Source organism: Vipera berus (genome assembly GCF_964194415.1).
Source record: "Vipera berus genome assembly, chromosome: 4".
NCBI lineage: Eukaryota > Metazoa > Chordata > Lepidosauria > Squamata > Viperidae > Vipera > Vipera berus.
This window is the reverse complement of record NC_138206.1, coordinates 84,544,579-84,564,941: the sequence shown is the minus strand read 5'-3', so window position 1 is coordinate 84,564,941 and position 20,363 is coordinate 84,544,579. Positions and strand designations below refer to the sequence as shown.

The 20,363-nt window shown below is 39.6% G+C and overlaps 2 protein-coding genes across 2 annotated transcripts in view; one reads left to right on the top strand and one right to left on the bottom strand.

The window, feature by feature from the left end:
* Window positions 1-20,363, top strand: part of GABRA5 (gamma-aminobutyric acid type A receptor subunit alpha5) — a gene marked incomplete at its 3' end in the record, with an annotated part of 109,044 nt that overhangs the window by 9,593 nt on the left and 79,088 nt on the right. Inside the window, exon 2 of the mRNA XM_081326820.1 lies at window positions 15,716-15,837. Within this exon, the coding sequence (XP_081182946.1) occupies window positions 15,716-15,837 (122 nt within the window). The remainder of the gene's footprint in view (window positions 1-15,715; window positions 15,838-20,363) is intronic.
* GABRB3 (gamma-aminobutyric acid type A receptor subunit beta3) overlaps window positions 1-20,363 on the bottom strand; it is a gene marked incomplete at its 3' end in the record, with an annotated part of 329,767 nt that overhangs the window by 247,119 nt on the left and 62,285 nt on the right. The window lies entirely within an intron of this gene.

The window sequence follows — 20,363 nt, the reverse complement described above, 5'->3', positions numbered from 1 at the left end:
CCGACCCATCGCGACCCTATGGACAACGTTCCTCCAGGCTTTCCTGTCCTCTACCATCTTCTGGAGTACATTTAAGCTCACACCTACTGCTTCAGTAACTCCATCCAGCCACCTCATTCTCTGTCGTCCCCTTCTTCTATTGCCCTCAATCTTACCCAGCATTAGGCTCTTCTCCAGTGAGTCCTTCCTTCTCATTAGGTGGCCAAAGTATTTGAGTTTTAGCTTCAGGATCTGGCCTTCTAAAGAGCAGTCAGGGTTGATCTCCTCTAGGACTGACCGGTTTGATCGCCTTGCAGTCCAAGGGACGCGCAGGAGTCTTCTCCAGCACCATACTTCAAAGGCCTTAATTCTTTGGCGCTCAGCCTTTTTTATGGTCCAGCTTTCACTGCCATACATTGCAACTGGGAAGACCATAGCCTTGACTATACGCACTTTTGTTGACAGGGTGATGTCTCTGCTTTTTAGTGTGCTGTCTAGATTTGCCATTGCTTTCCACCCCAGGAGCAAGCATCTTTTAATTTCTTGGCTACAGTCCCCATCTGCAGTGATCTTGGAGCCCAGGAAAATAAAATCTGTCACTACCTCCATTTCTTCCTCATCTATTTGCCAGGAATTGAGAGGGCCGGATGCCATGATCTTGGTTTTCTTAATGTTTAGTTTCAAACCAACTTTTGCACTCTCCTTCTTCACTCACAACAAGAGGCTCTTTAGTTCCTCTTCACTTTCTGCCATTAGAGCGGTATCATCTGCATATCTTAGGTTGTTGATATTTCTTCCAGCAATCTTAATTCCAACTTTTGATTCATCTAGCCCTGCCTTTCTCATGATGTGCTCTGCATATAAGTTAAATAGGCAAGGCGACAGTATACAGCCTTGCCGGACTCCTTTCCCAATTTTGAACCAATCAGTGGTTCCGTGTCCAGTTCTCACTGTTGCTTCTTGGCCCGCATATAGGTTTCTCAAGAGACGAATAAGATGGTCTGGTACACCCATCTCTTTAAGGACTTGCCACAGTTTGTTATGATCCACACAATCAAAGGCTTTAGCATAGTCAATGAAGCAGAAGTAGATGTTTTTCTGGAACTCTCTAGCTTTCTCCATGATCCAGTGTATGTTGGCAATTTGATCTCTAGGTCCTCTGCCTCTTCAAAATCCTGCCTGTACTTCTGGTAGTTCTCGATCCACATACTGCTGAAGTCTAGCTTGTAGAATTTTAAGCATAACTTTACTAGCATGAGAAATGAGTGCAATGGTGCGATAGTTTGAACATTCTTTGGCACTGCCTTTCTTTGGAATTGGAATGTAAACTGATCTTTTCCAATCCTGTGGCCACTGTTGAGTTTTCCAAATTTGCTGGAAAATTGAGTGTAACACTTTTACTGCATCGTCTTTTAAGATTTTGAATTGCTCAGCTGGAATACTGTCACCTCCACTAGCTTTGTTGTTGCTCAGTTTTTCTAAGGCCCACTTCACTTCACATTCTAGGATGTCTGGCTTGAGGTCAGTGACCACCTCATTGTGATTATCAGGGACATTAAGCTCATTCTTGTATAGTTCTTCTGTGTAATTTTGCCACCTCTTCTTAATCTCTTCTGCCTCTGTTAGGTCCCTGCCATTTTGGTCCTTTATCATGCCCATCTTTGCATGAAACGTTCCCTTCATATCTCCAATTTTCTTGAAGAGATCTCTGGTCCTCCCTATTATATTGTTTTCTTCTATTTCTTTGCACTGATCATTTAAGAAGGCATTCTTATCTCTTCTAGCTATTCTCTGGAATTCTGCATTCAATTGGGTGTATCTTTCTTTTTCTCCCTTCCCATTCGCTTCCCTCCTTTCCTTAGCTATTTGCAAAGCTTCCTCATTTTGCTTTCTTGCATTTCTTTTTCTTTGGGATGGTTTTGGTTGCTACCTGTTGTACAATGTTGCGAACCTCTGTCCATAGTTCTTCAGGCACCCTGTCTATCAGATCTAATTCCTTAAATCTATTTGTCACCTCTACTGTATATTCAACAGGGATATGATTTAATTCATACCTGACTGGCCTAGCACTTTTCCCTACTTTCTTCAGTTTAAGCCTAAACTTTGCAACGAGAAGCTCATGGTCTGAGCCACAGTCAGCTCCTGGTCTTGTTTTTACTGACTGTATAGAACTTCTCCATCTTTGGCTGCAGAGCATATAGTCAATCTGATTTCTGTGTTGACCGTCTGGTGATGTCCATGTGTAGAGCCGTCTCTTGGGTTGTTAGAAAAGAGTGTTTGCTATGACCATCATATTCTCTTGACAAAATTTTATCAGCCTGTGCCCTGCTTCATTTTGTACTCCAAGGTATTCCGGTTATCTTTTGGCTTCCTACTTTAGCATTCCAATCCCCCATGATGATAAGGACATCATTTTTTGGTGTTAGTTCTATAACGTGCTGTAGGGCTTCATAGAACTGGTCAATTTCATCCTCTTCAGCACCAGTGGTTGGGGCATAGACTTGGACTACTGTGATATTGAATGGTTTGCCTTGGATTCGAACTGAGATCATTCTGTCATTTTGAGGATTGTATCCCAGTATTGCTTTTCCTACTCTTTTATTGACTATGAAGGCTACTCCATTTCTTCTGAGGGATTCTTGCCCGCAGTCGTATACCTGATGGTCATCTGAATTAAATTCACCCATTCCTGTCCATTTTAGTTCGCTGATACCTAAGATGTCGATGTTTAGTCTTGTCATCTCTTGTTTGACCACGTCCAGCTTTCCTTGATTCATGGATCTTACATTCCAGGTTCCTATGGATAAAAAATCTTTACAGCATCGGACTTTCCTTTCACCACCAGACATATCCACAGCTGGGCGTCCTTTCGGCTTTGGCCCAGTCGCTTCATTCTTTCTGGCACTATTAGTACTAGCCCTCTGCTCTTCCCCAGTAGCATATTGGATGCCTTCCGACCTGAGGGGCTCATCTTCCAGTGTCATATCGTTTTGCCTTTTGGTACTGTCCATATGGTTTTCATGGCAAAGATACTGGAGTGGGTTGCCATTTCCTTCTCCAGTGGATCACGTTTTGTCAGAACTCTCTGCTATGACCTGTCCATCTTGGGTGTCCCTGCACGGCATAGCTCATAGCTTCATTGAATTACGCAAGCCCCTTCGCCACGACAAGGCAGTAATCCATGAAGGGGATTGATCATCTACTTTTTATTAAAATGAAACAAATTGTCTCTATTTGAGTTGGTTAGTTTATGAGAGGCTTAGGCATCCCCTTGAGACAACACCAAATATGGTGAAATCACCACAGGTAAAATCTGAACAGTGATTTAAAGAGTGGTTTATCACTTCATTATATTTTTAAGCAAGTGTTCTCTACCGACATGAATTTGTGACTATTAACGTCAAACAACATTAGTCTAGTCAGGTCTCCAATGGTTGTCTAAAATCAGTCTGTCTACCTTTCATTGACAACTATGCATGTCTACATTTTACTTAACATACAAAAAATATGCCATACTGAAAATTTTGCCTTTTCAGAAATTTTAACTGGTGACTTATGTGCATGCCTCCCTGTGTGCATTCTGTATGTGTCATTCCACACTAATTTTGTTCAATTGATATGTTCCCATACTAAATTCAATATCTGAAAGAGCTTTTCCTCTCTACGTTTATTTGCAAATAAGTGAATAACTGAGATCTGTCAACTGTCCAGTTGGCATTTCCAGGAAAAAAAAACTCCTGTGACATGATTTTACCAATAGTATAATACTTTACTGAAAATTTATACTGGCACAGAAGAAGTGAAAACAGTTCTGATTTTCCCGCTCGAAAACTTACTTAATTAAACAATAGATTCCCTAGCACCCACCCACCAGGTGTTCACAATGTCCAATAGTAATACTTCTTGTTATGGGAAAAGTCCACTTTTCCATCGAGCACCTGTGTTAATGACCTTGGTATTATCAGCACCAAACTTTCAAAGATGCCTTGGTTGCTTAGATACCATCCCTCCCACTTTTGCATTCCACAATCTTGTCAAGCTATTAGAAAGGGAAAAATTGTAGGTGAAAGGGTAAATCAGTCTTCACATGCTGACCCCCCTGGAAAAAAAGTAGACCTGGAAGAAGAATAAACATACATACATACATACACATTATTACATACAACCCAACTACTGCTACATTCCTTAATGGGGCTATTGTGGATGCCTAATGTAAATTACTTAACTAATCTCGCTGCCCTAACATCAGGGGCAGCCACCCACTCAGCATCTGCTAATGGGTAGCCTTTACATAGTACTAGATACTGTAATTTTCCATTGTGATATATGGAGTCAATAATTTTTTTGATCTTGTAGTGCTCCTTGATCTTTATTAGGATAGGAGGAGGAGGTGTTATTTGACTGGCCTCAAACCAGATCCCTGAAAAGTTTTTAAAATGCTGCAATGAAATAATGGAAGAACTTCCTGACAACTTCTTGGCAACTTCAGCTCCACCATCACTGGATTTACTATAATCTGGACAATGTGGAGAAAGGCCCTATGTATTTGGGACCTAACTTTTTGCAAGGTTGCCTCAGGTACTTAGTGGACAAATACCCCTTATCCCCTACTCTGAACTATCACAAGGGGCTTTCTTCCGATCTGCTTTCCTCTTTTGACTTTCCTTAGCCTTATTCAGTGGGCCATATGGCTTTTAATGTATCCATCCAATCAGCTAATGACCCTAAGGATGGGGTTTCCTTTGGGAGCTCTGGCATGGGCACAAACTCAGTCCCAGTGGCCACTTTGAAGGGGGTAAAACCTCTGCTGCTGTGCACTGAGTTGTAGTATGCCACCTCTGTGAAAGGCAGGAGTTCAGCCCAATTAGTCTGCTGATAAATTACATAACAACAAAGGTACTGCTCTTCTAGTGAGTTGTGACATTCAACAGCCCATTAGTACTTGGATGATAGGCAGAGCTAAGTCCCTGGGAGGAGCCTATCATTTTTAAGAATTCCCACCAAAACTTTGCAATGAATTGCATCCCCTGTCTGAGATAATTCAGGACTCCATGTATTCAGTAGATGTGTTACACAAACATCTTGGCTAGGACCCAGGCTGAATGAATCTTTGGACATACCACAAAGTGTGCTTGGTTCAAAAATAAGTCAATGACAGTCCAAATTACTGTGTTCCCAGCATTCTCAGGCAACTCCACGACAAAGTCCATGGGTATCTCTTCCCACGGCTTAGCCACTGACTATAGCAAATCTGGAGGCTTCCCAGGTAGGTTCTTCAGGGAGGCACACATGGGGCAACCAGCCACATAGGCATCTATGTCCTTTTTTCATTTTTGGCCACCAAAATTACCTTTTTACCAAATGAAGGATTTTCACTAATCCAAAATGCCTTGTGGGTTTTATATCATGGCTTCTCTGCAGGACCAAAGGTTCTCTGGCTGGTTGGGATGTACAGTTTACTCCCCTTCCACGTTAAGCCCTCTTTTGACATCAGGTCATCTTTTTGTCTCTGGAACCCATTCATCTGCTCCCAAGGCATCTTTTAACGATTGCATCAATGAATCTCCCATTGGTTGCTGCCTCATAAGTGCTGGCATTGCAAGCTGCCAGGACAGGATGATGGAGTTAACTACTTCTTCTCAGGCACTTCTGTAATGGGACATGTGAGAAAGGGCATCTGCTAGGAAGTTCTCCCCCACCCCCAGCAAGTAGCAAAAGGTGAAATTGAAGTGGTTAAAATACTGAGCCCATCGGACTTGCTTAGGGGATAGCTTCCTCTGGGTCCTTAATGCCTTCAGGTTCTTGTGGTCCATCCACACCTTGAAGGGAATCTTATTGCCCTCCCAAAACTGTCTCCAGGTCAGAAGAGCCCAGCCTCTTTCTCTTAAATGGCTCAGTGCCTCTCATTATAGGATAACTTGTGAGGTGTTTAGGCACAGGGTTGCAGCTCCCCCTTTTTGTTCTGGAGCAAAATTGCCCCTACTGCCACATTGCTGGTATCTGCCTGTATTACAAAAGGCTCCTCTGGGTTTGGATGTTTCAAGACAGGCGCTGCAGCAAAGAGCCACTTTAGTTTCATGAAAGTTGCTTGGCATTCAGTGGATCAGTTTAGTGGTGACTCGGTTTAGGCTTCATTCCCCCTCCTGTCTTAAACAAGTTGGTGATGGGCAGGATTATCTGGGCAAATGTGGGGATGACCTGCTGATAAAAATTCGCAAATATGAGGAACCTCTGTAACTGCCCCTCACTCCATTGCCCTCACCTTACCTGGGTCCATTTCTACCCCATCTTTGGACATGCAATACCCCAGGTAGTCTAGGATGTTCTTGTGGAAGTTGCATTTATACAGCTGGGCTTTAAGCAACATTTCAACTACTGCTCCCACCAGCTTTATATGCTCTTCCATGGTCTCAGTATAAATTAGAATGTCATCCAAGTACACCAGCAGCCTTTTCTACAGGTGCTCATGCAGGACCTCGTTTATTAACTGCATGAATACTGCTAGTACTTGCAACCCAAATGGCTTCCCTCAAAATTGGTAACCACCCAGAAGGCAGTTAAATGTGGTTTTCCATTCATCTCCTTCTTTAATCCTCACTCAGTAATAGTCTTCCCTTAAATCCAGTTTGATGAAAATCTTCCCTGATGTCCTTCATGAGGGGGAGGGGATACATATTCTCTACACAGATACAATTCAGTCCGTGGTAATCCACACACAGCCTAACAGACCATCTTTCTTCTCTTTGAAAAGCACAGGGGCAGCCATCCTTGATTTTGCTGGCTGGATAAATCCCCTAGCTAAGTTCTTGTCTATGAACCCCCAAAGTTCCTGCATTTCTCTTGGCATCATTGAAGTTTGGCAGTTTTGCCCCTGGCAGGATCTCAATAGCACAGCCTGTGGGGTGATGGGATGGGAGTACATCCGATTCCCTTTTGCTGAATGCCTTTGCTAGGTCTCAGTATTCACTCAGAATGAACGGCTCTAACCCCTCACTTCCCTTCACTGACTCCATTTTCATTTTACTAACTGGAGGCTCATAGCTGGTGTGAGGTGTTTTCGCTGGCTCCTACCAGCTAGCTGCTTTCTTTCTTTTCTTTCTTTTTTATTGAAAGGTTTTACAATACATTTTTTAGATAAAAAAACAAACAAAAACCCCCTCGTCTCCCTCCCCTCTCCCCAACCCTCCCCTCCCTTCCCCTCCCCCCTCCCTGACTTCCCAGAGCTGAATACAGGGTATAGTGTTACAAACATAAGCTAAACTATGCTAACAACAAAAATAAAACATTAAATTCTATCGCACTTTAACTCTCCATAGTCATAATATTACTAACAAATAACAAATAATTAATTATACATCATATAAAACCACTACTTATTCAAATGCTAAATGAAACTTTTTAGTCCCATATTTATTCTGAATATATTCAATCCACCTTCTCCATTCCACAATATATCTCTGTTGTGATTGTTCTTTCAAATATGCTGAAATCTTTGCCATTTCCGCCAAGTTAGAAACTTTCAAAGTCCACTCTTCTATAGTCGGCAGTTCCTCCTTCTTCCAATATTGCGCTACTAAAAGTCTTGCTGCCGTGATTAGATTCAACATCAATTTAGTGTCTATGACAGTAAAATCTGTAATAATACCCAACAAAAACAACTACGGAGAAAACTTTATCCTTTTCTTAAATATCTTTTGCATATTCCACCAAATTTTAATCCCAAAAGCTTTGACTTTTTTACAAGTCCACCATATATGAAAATACGTTGCATCCTCACAACCACACCTCCAGCATTTGGGCTGACAGTTCGGATACATACTTGCTAGTTTTTTAGGATCTAAATGCCACCTATAAAACATTTTATAAAAATTCTCTCTTAAATTTTGGGCCTGCGTAAATTTTACGTTTCTAACCCAAATCTTTTCCCAAGTATCCATTGTTATAACCTCCTGAAAGTTCTGGGCCCACTTTATCATACAATCTTTAACAAGTTCCGTTTCTGAGTCAATTTCTATCAATGCATTATATATCCTTCTTATATGTGCTTGACCTTGATCTCTAATTTGTTTTACCAAATTTTCATCAGTTATCGAGAAACCAACTTTCTGATCCTCTTTCCATCTTGCCTGTAACTGCCCATACTGGAACCAAGTTTGTACAATCTTTTCTTCTTTTAAAATATTATATGGCTTTAATTGCCATACATTCCTTTCTAACCTTAAAATTTCCTTATATGTAGTCTCATCATGTTTAAATCCAACATTTATATTTTCTATTGCATGTTTAGGTATTGTCCAAATTGGTGTCTTATCGGATATAGTTCTTGGACATATCTTGATCTTCTTAATCCTAGAAAGAAAGTCATTAGTAATTAATACAAAATCAATCCTGGAAAAAGATTGATGCCTATCAGAGAAAAAAGTAAAGTCTTTTTCTTGCAAGTTCCTTTATCTCCAAACATCTCTCAATTCCAAGTCGTCCTTCATCTCAAAAAATGATTTAGGCAGTCTAGCATGACTTGGCGAACTTCTAAAAAGGCCTCTTTTGTCCATTTGTACATCCAAAACGCCATTCCAATCTCGCATAAGAATACAAGATTTGTAATCCCACTGAATAATCTTGCTGTGTAATAATTTATAAAATTCTCCTTGCTGTTGGTTAGGAGCATATAATCCAACCAGAAGTATTTTCTTGCCTTCTATTAATAGTTCAATTATAACATCTTCCTTGTTTATCTGCTTCAATTAAACTAGCTTTTAAAGTATTCTTAACATAAATAACAACTCCATTTTTCTTGTCAGGAGCAGAGGCAATAAACTGTGTGCCCAACCTAATGTTTATCAAGTACTTTTGATCAGCTGCTCGAATATGTGTTTCCTGTAAGCAAATAACATTGTTTTTAAATTGTTTTAAATATTTAAATACTTTCTTTTATGTGGAGAATTTAAACCATTAACATTCCAAGTTAGAAGCTTTGTCGCCATCTTTTGCGACCTGAAGCTTTTGGAGCGCCTCTTCCAAAATCACCTGCACTCTCTTTGGCTTCGCTCCTCCCACTGCTTCACTATAAGTAAGTTTTTGAGATGTAGTCATGGCTCTCTGTTGTTCTTGCTCTTGTCTCATTCGTCTGGCTGCAGCCCGTGTCATTCTTTGATCTCTAACCTCCTCCATTGGTACTGGAATCTGATCCACTCCTGTAGTTTGCTGGGATTCTCCATCTTTCAACTGCGTAACTCCTTCAGCTCCTTGTATACTCTCCCTTCGTGGCTGATGCTCTCCTTCACCATTCCTCCTTTTAGATTCCGTGGATGGTGGGGAGCTTGCCTTCAAAAAGTTAGCATAAAAATCTCATGCCTGTAAAACTGTGTTAAGGCGATATCTCGTGCCTGCATGCATCACCACCATGCCTACTGGGATCTCCCATCTAAACTGGATATCCCGTTTCCTTAATTCTTCTGCCAAAAAAGCAAATTATTTCCTTTTCCTTAAAATTCTTGGAGGGATCTCTTTCAAAATTAAAACTTCTTGCTCTGCAACTGTAAATTTGTTATTATAAAAGGCTTGAATAACCTCATTTCTAATTGCTCTCTTCGTAAAATAAACCACCACATCTCTAGGTAACGTCCTTTGTCTTGCAATCCAGGAATTAACACGACATATTTTATCTATATCCACCATAATATCTTCTGCTGAACGCCCCAGAATCTGTTCAAGAGCCTCTGAAAATACTTTTTTCAAATTTTCCTTAGGATATTCTTTCAAACCTCTGATTCTCACAGCAAACTCCATCTCGCGGTACTGCACCATTGTTAAATCATCATCAATCTTTCCCATCACAGTTTCAGCATCCATCATTTTGGCATCTAATCTCATATTATTTTGGCTAAGTTCTTCCACTCGCTCATCCAGACACTCAATGCAAACAGCAAGCCCTTGAAATGCAACCAAAATGTCTGCCCTTATTTATATATTCTTCTCCTCAATAAGCTCAGCTATTTGTTGAGATTGTTTTTTCAAAGCCTCTTGCAAAGCATCCTGCAAATCTTTTATTGTTAAAGCTGGTGCGGGTGTGGGTGCCGGCAGAGGAGGCATCAAAGCCTGTAATGAAGATTGCTGAACTGGCGAGGCCCCCGCACTTCTAGGAACTTTAGTTGTTTGGTAGCCATTTTAACACCACTTAATTCTATTGCGCACTTTCACTTTCCGCACCGCTTGCAACTTTTCCACAAAGTACTCTGAGTTAAAGTTCAAATACTTGCTATTACAGCATTCTCCTGCACAGCTCTGCCTGCATCCAAGTAATCCACAGTTGACTATCAATGGCAGGGATGGTTGCAGCATCCTGCTCTGCTCCAAAGCCTTGGAGCAGAGGCGTCCCGGAGTCCGGAGCAAACTCAGGCTTTGGGGGGGCTCACACCCTTCAACCACCAGAGTTTAAACTCTGGCGGTCTAGCGGAGCTCTACCCCTGCCTAAGCGCTCACCCCCTGCTCTTCTCCCGAGGAGCGGGTTTCCGAGCCGCCAAACAGCTGATCGTCGCTGTTTTTGGCGGCTCTACGGAAAACAGCGGGGCTGACAGCCGAAATGGCTGCCATCAACGGAGCCTTGCCACCCGGACATCCTAGCTGCTTTCTTTCTTATTCGCCACTTGTTGCTGTCCCAATCTACTCATGGACCATTTCTTCAACCAGGCTGGTCCCAGGACCATCGTCTCAGTCATTCCAGGAGCCACAATAAAATGGATAGTCTCTACAAGGGTCCCAGACCTGAGGCTTACTGGCTCTGTTAGGCAAGTTGCTGGTGCCCTCCTGTAAGGGTACCATCTACCTGGGAGAACCTCAATTTCCTCAACCTTAGCCTTAGTTTCTCCAGAGTCTGGAGACTGATTAGACACCGAGTGCACCCTGAGCCCAGCAAGGCAGTGAGGACCTCCATTATTCCTGAGGAGGGCACGTGAATCTCCACCCAGATCGTCATAGGGATAATGATGCCATTTACCATTGGGTCATCTTCCCTTTTACTGTCACTCTCGTAGAAGACCAAACCGAGCTTGTCATGGATCGGAGGTCTGTCCCTTTTGCTGGATTGGGAAGAGATCTTTACAATCTGTTGGGCCAACCGCATCTTCTCCCTTGGCCTCACTAGGGGCTTTTCTGGCTTTGGTTGAGCCGGGCTCATGCTGCCAATACTGGGTGTGATGCAGGACAATCGGCCACTTGGTGGCCACTTCTCCCACATCAGAAACATGCTCCCAGGCTTCAGTAGGGCTTTCTCCCTGTGGAAGGAACTGCCTCTTTTCTCCTTCCATGGGGTGCTGGGCGTCTCTTGGGCATCTGGTGGGGCCATTTCTCATGCGCTGCATGCTCCTGATACTCCATCAGTTCAAGCTCCATGTTTGTGGTCAACCAATACCATGCTTGAAGGTCGCCTGGTACTCCGTGGGCATCAGTTGCACTACAGCTTCTTGCTCAGCCCCTCGTGGAATTGATAAACCAGCATATGCTCCAGCCAATCTCTCAGGCAAGCCATTAGGCCATGAAAGTCTTGGATGTACTTTGCTACTGGCTGCTTGCCCTGCTGTAGGAAGCTGATGCACATCTCGGCATGCCAGGCCGTTGCAGGGTCCTTGAACCTGTCTCACAATGCCTGCACGAAAGCATCCAGGTCTTGCAACTTTGAAGCCCCCTGGTCCTGGAGAGACACTAGCCATTCTGCTGCATCCCCCTCCAGGTTAGATGTAATGGCATTGACCTGGGTGTACCCATCTGGGTACATCATGGCATTCCATATAATTTCAGACCTGGGTGAGGAAGTAGGCCAAGTTATTGGGCTGCTCATTGAACCGAACTGCTAAGGGAAGCAGCACTTGATCTTCTCACAGTAGGACATACCCAGGCTGCAACCCCACTGCTGCCTGGGGTGCTTGAGTTGCTGGTTTTGTTAGGGCTGAATGTGCCAGCTTCTATATCCTGGTTTTAGCTTGAGCCTCCACCAGGGCTTCCTCTGGTCTCACCCCTCCATCTGTTCCTCTGTCAGCTGCCAACATCCCAAAGCTGCCAACCTCCTGGTGGGGTCCAGGTAGGCTGTTACATTGTAGAGCTGGTTTCAAGTCAACTGTCCTGTTGGCATTTCCAGAAAAAGAAACTCCTGGGACATGATTTTATCAAGAGTATTACTGAAAATTTACATTGGCACAGAAGAAGTGAAACCAGCTCTAGTTTCCCATTCAAAAACTTAATTAAACAATAAATTCCTTCACCCCCACCCATCATGTGTTCACATTGTCCAATAGGAATACTTCTTGTTATGGGAAAAGTCTACTTCTCCATCGAGCACCTGCATTGTGACCTGGGTGTTATCAGCACCAAGCTCTCAAAGACACCTTTCTAGATACCATCCCTCCCACTTTTGCATTCCACAAACTTGTCAAGCTATAAGTAAGGGAGAAAATGTAGATAAAATGGCGAATTAGTCTTGAAAAGATCATATATGTGGACATAATATTTGTCTGTGGTGGGATAACATTCATATATACCAAATGCTTCTATGTGAACTGGTATTGTTTTATCAGAACAATATTATATTTACCCTAAAACTTTTTCCTCAATTAATCATGGTACTTGGTGGATGAAAATAATACTTCTTTAGAATTCTGTTATTTTTTCTAAGGTAATTAACCTTTTAAAAAAAAGTGCTAACATACTTTGGATGGATATGCGTTAAATCAAACAAAGGTATCTCTCCATCAGTGTTATTTCACTAAATGGATCAAAACTAAAAAGCTGAATTAAGCACTGGAAATCATTAAAATATTCTAGGCCACACCTCCTCTTCCTGTTTTATTTTTGTTCTTTTTTGTTTTCTAATTGTGTCTTATACAAAGCTAAAAATAGAATTAAAATAACAAGGACTCTACAAAGCATTAACTGTTTAAGTAATAAAGGATTTCATCAGAAAGCATCAGCAATTCAGGTACAAATGGAACCATTGCAATTTTTCTTTTCTCACTAACTTAGATAATTCAAAAATCTATGTTTCCAGAAAAAAGTGTGTAAAGTAAAGAAACATGAATTTTTTGCAGTCTTAATATTTCCTCAAAAAAAGTAACTTTCCTTTTTCCCCCTATTATTTTGAAAAACCATATTTTTAGGGCTTCCTTTTCCTGACTTTAGAGAAGTGACATTGCACAGAGGGTTTTAGTTCTCCCCATGTTTCAACTAGACCAGCAGAACCATAATTACATTCACTGCTTTTGTGTGTGGTCTGCATTTGGCAGTGTGCTATTTTTAACCTCTAAAGAAATGTCCAGGTTTAACCATTTCAAATGAATAAAATGATCAAAGGGTTTTTTTAGCCTGTATTCATCATTTAAACTGTTAAAATCACCATAAAATCATGGTTTTCATATGTACTCAAAGAAATGAGATCAAGATGCAATTGAGACATCCCTTCCCCAATTTAGATTTGTAAGATTTCAAAATCCACTCATAAAATTTACAGATACAAATAGGTCTTTGAGAAACTGCATGCTAACTCACTATCACTGTGTTCCACCTGCAGCTTCTGTCTCTATCAACTGAAGTTCTTCAGCCTGAAGAAGTAGCAAGGATTTGTGAAAGATCAATAAAAACAGAAAAAGTTTTGAAGAGGCCAGAAAAGGGGGGGTGGATTATAAGAAGGAAAGAGGAAAAGAAAAGAAAAGAAGTAAATTTATACATGGTCAGTAGCTGCAGAAATGACAAAGTCCTACTTGATCACTGCTCTTAGCTAAACTTGGCAGAAGAATTGTAGATATGATTTGGCAGGGTCTTTCTCAGATTCTTTATGGCAGATAATAAAATAAAACAGAACAGTTTGAACACCCACTGCAGTATGAACAGTCCACAATTTAAACTCTAGTCTGCTTTGTCCCATGCTGTAGAAATTAGTGGTTACTTGGTGGGTTACTGGGTGGACGTGGGAGGCTGAGATGTGTAGAAAACAGCCTTCTATTAATCTAATGACTAATAGTTCCAGCTTCCACCTTGAACCAAGACCAGAATTGTTAGACCCTTTAGCAACTGCCTAAAACTAAAAAGTGACCAAGCAAGATGCTTTAAAATATATTTTAATAATATTTATTGAGCTCAGAGATGTAGTTAGAATTCCAGCAACTGAACTTCTTTCAGTTTAGAACTGATCTGTCCTGATGTATCAGTACCTCTTATTTTCTTTCTAATGCTCTTCCTGTAAGAGAAAAACTTGCATTTGACGGTTTACATAATGGTTTCCAGAATCATTGTCAATCTGAGAAGTGATTTTTGCAGACTCCTGTAATAGTTAAAGCTTTTATCTGTTTGAGTCCCTTTTCTAAAGTCTAGTGAGGTATAATAAGAAAAGGGTTTGTTTTAACTCCAATGGCCCTTTGTTCCATAACTAGAACTCAAACATGAAAAAAGAAACATAATTAACTGTAGAATTACTTTATTTTTACTGCTGCTGCAGTCACAGCTAATTCTGGTGTCAAATGTAACTTCTGCAGTTGCAGTGATCTAATCATGCAGGACAGACTCTGTGGGATTAGGCAATCCTGCAAGATCTTTTATCTAAAGTTGTGTAAGGCTTTATACATCATTAGAAACATTTTTAATTGGCCTCAAAAAGCAACCAGAAATCATTGAAGTTGTGTCAATTGGATGTTGTCAAATCTCAAGAGATACTCAAACTACCCATGCTGCAAGCTTTAGAAAATCTTTAGGGCTATTCACAGAGCATAATTCGTATACAATAATTCAGACTGGAAGCTACCAACGTGTGAATCACCAAAGCTAGGTTTCTCCTCTGACTGGGGATGTTAAACTGGGGGTTTAACAGTTTAACACAGGGGTGTCAAACTTGCAATATCATGTGACGTGTCGTGACATATTGCAACTTTTTTCCCCATTGCTGGCAATGGGGTAGGTAAGGTTTTGTCATGATGCATTTGGCCTGTGGGCCGGCAATTTGACACCCCTGGTTTAACAATTGAAGTTGTGAAACTGTTTTCCGTGTCATTGTTACTCCATGATTGTCCAGCCTCAATGGTAGATCCAAATTGAGAAACTGACCCACAGGGAGAAGTCAATCAATTATTGTCTGCACTTTATTTTCATTCAACATAATCAAGACTGTTTCGGGTAATGGCCATTCAGCATGGGACATGATGCTATATCTAACAGTATAACTAACAAGTCTAGTCTCCTGCTCTTCTGGGACTTTTATAGAGTTTCTAATGGTATCAACTGTTCAACATTAGTACAGATTATTTCAAAAAGTTGTTGCACATTGCCCTTGTTATTCACGAGTCTCAAAAACCTCTAACCATGCATCACATTTCCTGAATTTGCAGCGATTAATGTTTCCTGAGGCTTTTTCCAGCACAGTAATTTCTGCTAATAAGGGAAAATATACGCAGAGGTGTGTGTGTTTGTTTACAGGATATAAATGAAGAACAAATGCTCAATGGTAGAATATAATAGCAGAAAGCTTCTATAAAAGTGTTAAGTTTTCTATAAAACAGTTAAGACTGCAAATTTTTCTGTAATCTCCCCTATGAAGTCTTCCATTATCCAATACTAGATGCTTTCTATCTTTATTGTAAAGCACCAGGAAATGTTGATAGCCAGCAATCTAAATAATTAAATGAAAATTGAAATATAAGACAACCTTTAGCCAAGGTTGATTATATTTACATTGTTCCTATACTCTCCCTTTTAACAGCGTCTCACAGATGCCAACAGCTTCAGGAAAACATGACACCAATGATAACATTACCATATTCACTCGGATTCTTGATGGCCTATTGGATGGATATGATAACAGACTTCGCCCAGGTCTGGGAGGTAGGATAAATACTATAATAATTTTTATTTTATTATTTATTATTTTATTTTATTTTATTTTATTTTATTTTATTATTTTATTTTTATTTTATTTTATTTTATTTTATTTTATTTTATATTTTATTTTATTTTATTTTATTATTTTATTATTTTATTATTTTATTTTATTATTTTATTATTTTATTTTTATTTTATTTATTTTATTTTATTTTATTTTATTTTATTTTATTATTTTATTTTATTTTATTATTTATTTTATTTTATTTTATTTATTTTATTATTTTATTTATTTTATTTTATTTTATTATTTTATTTTATTTATTTATTTTATTTTATTTTATTATTTTATTTTATTTTATTTTATTTTATTTTATTTTATTTTATATTTTATTTTATTTTATTTTAAAATAACTAAAGCAGAAATGATATCCTTTCTCCTATTTCCCCACAACAACAATGCTGTGATTTGACTTGGGCTGAGAGAAAATGGCTGGTCCAAAGTCATCCAGCTGGCTTTCATGATTAAGACGGAAGCAGAACTCATGAAGTTTGTGCTTTCTAGCTTGATGCCTTAACCACTAGACCAAATTGGCTCTCAGTACACCATACTAAAAGTACAGTATGTAATAATAAAGAAAGCACTTCTTTGGTGTGGCTCCTTGGTTGTGACACATATTTATTTTAAACAATAGCAACCTTCCTGCTAACTTTCTTGCAATAAGTTCAATGTTTCGACAATTTCAGAAATGCTTTTGTTTACTTTATGCCCTTGGTTGATGCATTTTATCATTCAAGGTATGTTTTTATTGTTATGTTTTAATGCAGATGTTATAACCATTTTCTACCCTTTGAATAAAGGAAAGTATACCAATGTTTTAAATATATAGATAATTTTAGGGAGCAACAAGGCAAAACAAGGGATTAGCCAAAATGCATGCTGAGAGTATATTACAACCTTCCCAAAGGGTGGTTTCTTTCTTTTATTTTTTTTTTATCTTAAAGATTGTTTTATGTCTTCCAGTCAGAATTCATTCCTGTCATCTTGAGAACAATCACTGAAAGAAGCCCAGTTGCCGCTTTCATGTTTCATGGGGATAAGGAGGAGAAAGATTATAATAAAAGCAAGCTGTAGGGTCTGTGCTGCCAGATTATATGAAAATCACCTGCAGTTGCATTTAATATGAGGGCAATTGGGATGGAGTAACTGGTAAGAAAGGGACACGGTGACTCAGTGGGCTAGGACACTGAGCTTGTTGATCAGAAGGTCGGCAGTTTGGCGGGTCAAATCCCGAGTGCCACGTAACAGAGTGAGCACCTGTTACTCGTCCCAGCTTCTGCCAACCTAGCAGTTCGAAAGCACGTAAAAATGCAAGTAGAAAAATAGGGACCACTACGGTGGGAAGGTAACAGCGTTCCGTGCGCCTTTGGCGTCTAGTCATGCCAGCCACATGACCATGGAGACATCCTCGGACAAGCGTTGGCTCTTTGGCTTTGAAACGGAGATGAGCACCGGCCCCTAGAGTTGGAAACGACTAGCATGCATGTGCAGGGGAACCTTTACCTTTACCTTTAACTGGTAAGAAATGCCCATTTTGGAAATTTTTGGAATTAAGAGGTTATAAACATATTTCAGCATGTTCCCAGAACACTCCCCTTTCCACCTTTACTGCTGTAAGAGGACAATCTGAATTGTGGAAATGGTGCTGGAAGACTCTTCTAAGGATGGATCACTTTTTCTCTTCATACCGACTTGTTTCCATGCTCTGTGTGCAGGATGGCCTCCTGAGATTAATACCAACATTTCATAAAAACAGACCTATCCCATGAAGTAAACTAACAGAATAGATTGTCCTCTGAAACGTAAATGCCACTGAATTTCTAGTAAACAAGTTTCTACAAATGACCAAATATTTTTGACTTCAGTAAATAAATTAATGGCTATATTCTCCTTTAATGGGTAAATCAAGAAAGCCCATTTGGTGTAGTGATTAAAACTGGATGTTCTAGTCCTTCCTGAGGCATAAAACCAGCTAGATGACTTGGGCACTCATCCCCTCTCAGCCCTAAGGAGGAGGCAATGGCAAGCACTTTTGAAAAGCCTTGTTAGGAAAACAACAGGGACTAGTCCAAGCACTCAACAGGAGTAAAAAACTGACTTGAAGATGCACACACAGAGAGAATGAAGTAAATTTATGCACAAAACGTGTCAGAAAACCAGGCAGAAATAATTATTCTATTTTCTAGAATAATAAGAATAAACATCTTGATGTGTGAAATAAATCAAGTGCATATTGTGATTTGAAGGAGACTACCACTTGAGAAGGGAGGAAAATATAATATAATCCAAATACAACCGTTATTTATTGAAATTTATTTTCTATCTTGTGTAGGTATTTGTTTTTCTTTGTTTTTTTTAAAGAACCTCACTAGTATGGATGTGTGAATTTCCTTATTTCTGTTTTGTATATGTGTATTTTTCTTTAAAATCTATCTCCTGACCATCATACATTTAAAGTAGAGTTAGATAAAACTGGAAAGTCAGTTGCATGATTTTCATGGCTATCTCTTGCGTTTCTTTTATATTTTACTGGCAATAGCGTGGGAGGACAACTTTATGGTATTACTTATAGAGACTTGAGGAAAAACAATACTTATAAAAATAGGTAGAAAAAGACTTCCCTGAATCTGATACAAATCTCAACCAGTTCCTTAACTGGGCTCCAGTTACAGATTAGTCCCAGCTAATTACTTCAAGTATAATAAAAGCTTATGCAATAATTTGAAATGGTGAAGCCCTGCACTTGCTTTTCTCTTGACCTACCACTATGGGCAAACACCAAAGCATTACAGTGACATCTATCTGCAAAACAATGGTCAGCAGTTGCGTACTATTGGCCTTTTAAACAGAATAATTAAGTTCTCTGCTACATAATAAATTGCTTGATTAGGCAAGCATATTTTGGCAGATGAGCAAACATGTTTTAGAGCTGGACATTCTGCCCTTGACCATGCCCTCATACAGCAACATCTGGCTGAAAAATATTCATCAAAGCCAGACTTTGAATAATATATCACAGTTATTCATCATATTTAGGCTGTACTTCATCTTACTTCCAGGGTAAGGATGTGGCATTAACTCATAAATCTATAGGTAGTAGCTACTAATGCTAATGTATAAACTTGATGAGAATTCTAGAATAAAAGCTGTGTTGCTGTATGCAAGGTCATTGCACTAAAGAAATTCCAACTTGAAAAAGAGAGAGATGGGGATATATTTTCCTCCAGTTATCTAATTTGTATATTAACCCTCTTGTGTCCAAAATAACTAATTTAGAGTACCCTCGAAATGAGGCAATAGACATTTCACAACCATATTGTATGTAGACAGTGTAGTGTTTATATAACAAGCCATCTATTGGGTTTAATTAAAGCTCGTGGCCTAGCCAATACCCCTTGAGAATGTACTTGAGATCAACTCCTCTAAAACCAAGATCTTAATTTTTGAAAAGCAACCTAAAGTGCATGCCTAGTGATTAAAAGACCAGATTATATACCAGGTATTTTTTCCCAAATAATAGCAGTATTAAAACTTTGGCCAAAACACATATGCAGCTACTGTGGCCCTAGATCAGGGGTGCCAGGGCGCGTCATCTGGAAGCCATGCCCACCCTATTGCCGGCAATGGCAAAATAATCCCGATACGTCTTGCGACGTCACGTGACATCACAAGTTTGATATGTCTGCCCTATATGTTTCTCAAGTAAAGAGGGAGGCAGACTTGATCAAAATTGAGGCAGCTGAATGGATTTGCATTGGTGATACTTGGTTGAATTTAAAATTCTTTTCAGAAGGGTTCTCTCAATAGAACAATTGTGAATCCATAGAGAACAAGACAATTCTGCAAAAATGGCAGAGTCTTGTTACATTGCAATTTTATAAGAATGCAAGTGCTCATCTTATAATTCTATTTAAAAAGTATCTGTGCAGTTCTATTTGTTCTATGTTTGCTTCTATTATAAAACCAATAGCAGTTTCTATGAACATGGTCAAATTTTGTTATCTTGTTTATAAAACAGGCATATTTTGATTGCATGTACAATCCTGCCACAAACTATGTTATTTTATTTTCTATCCTCTGCTATTAATTTGTTGAGTTCCAGTCACTGATCATAAAAAAGCATGCATCTTGAGATGCACCCAAATTATATCACTTATCTTTCATGACGAGTGTGCTTTTGTCAAGGCTGGTAGCAGATGCATTTGAATATGTATATTTAAATGTATAGTTTTTCTCAGAATGTGTTTCTAACCTGAAATAAAAATATTAGGAATTTTCCTTTTCATATTAGGGTGGGAAAAATAGAACACATCAGTCCTTTTTATAGTTACCATTGTTGTTTGTGTGTGTGCGTGCGTGCGTGCCTTTCAGTCAATATTTGACTCCTGGGGACTGCCTGGGCAGGTCCCTGCAGTTTTCTTGGCAAGATTTTGGAAGTGGTTTACCATTGCCTGCTTCTTCCTAGGAC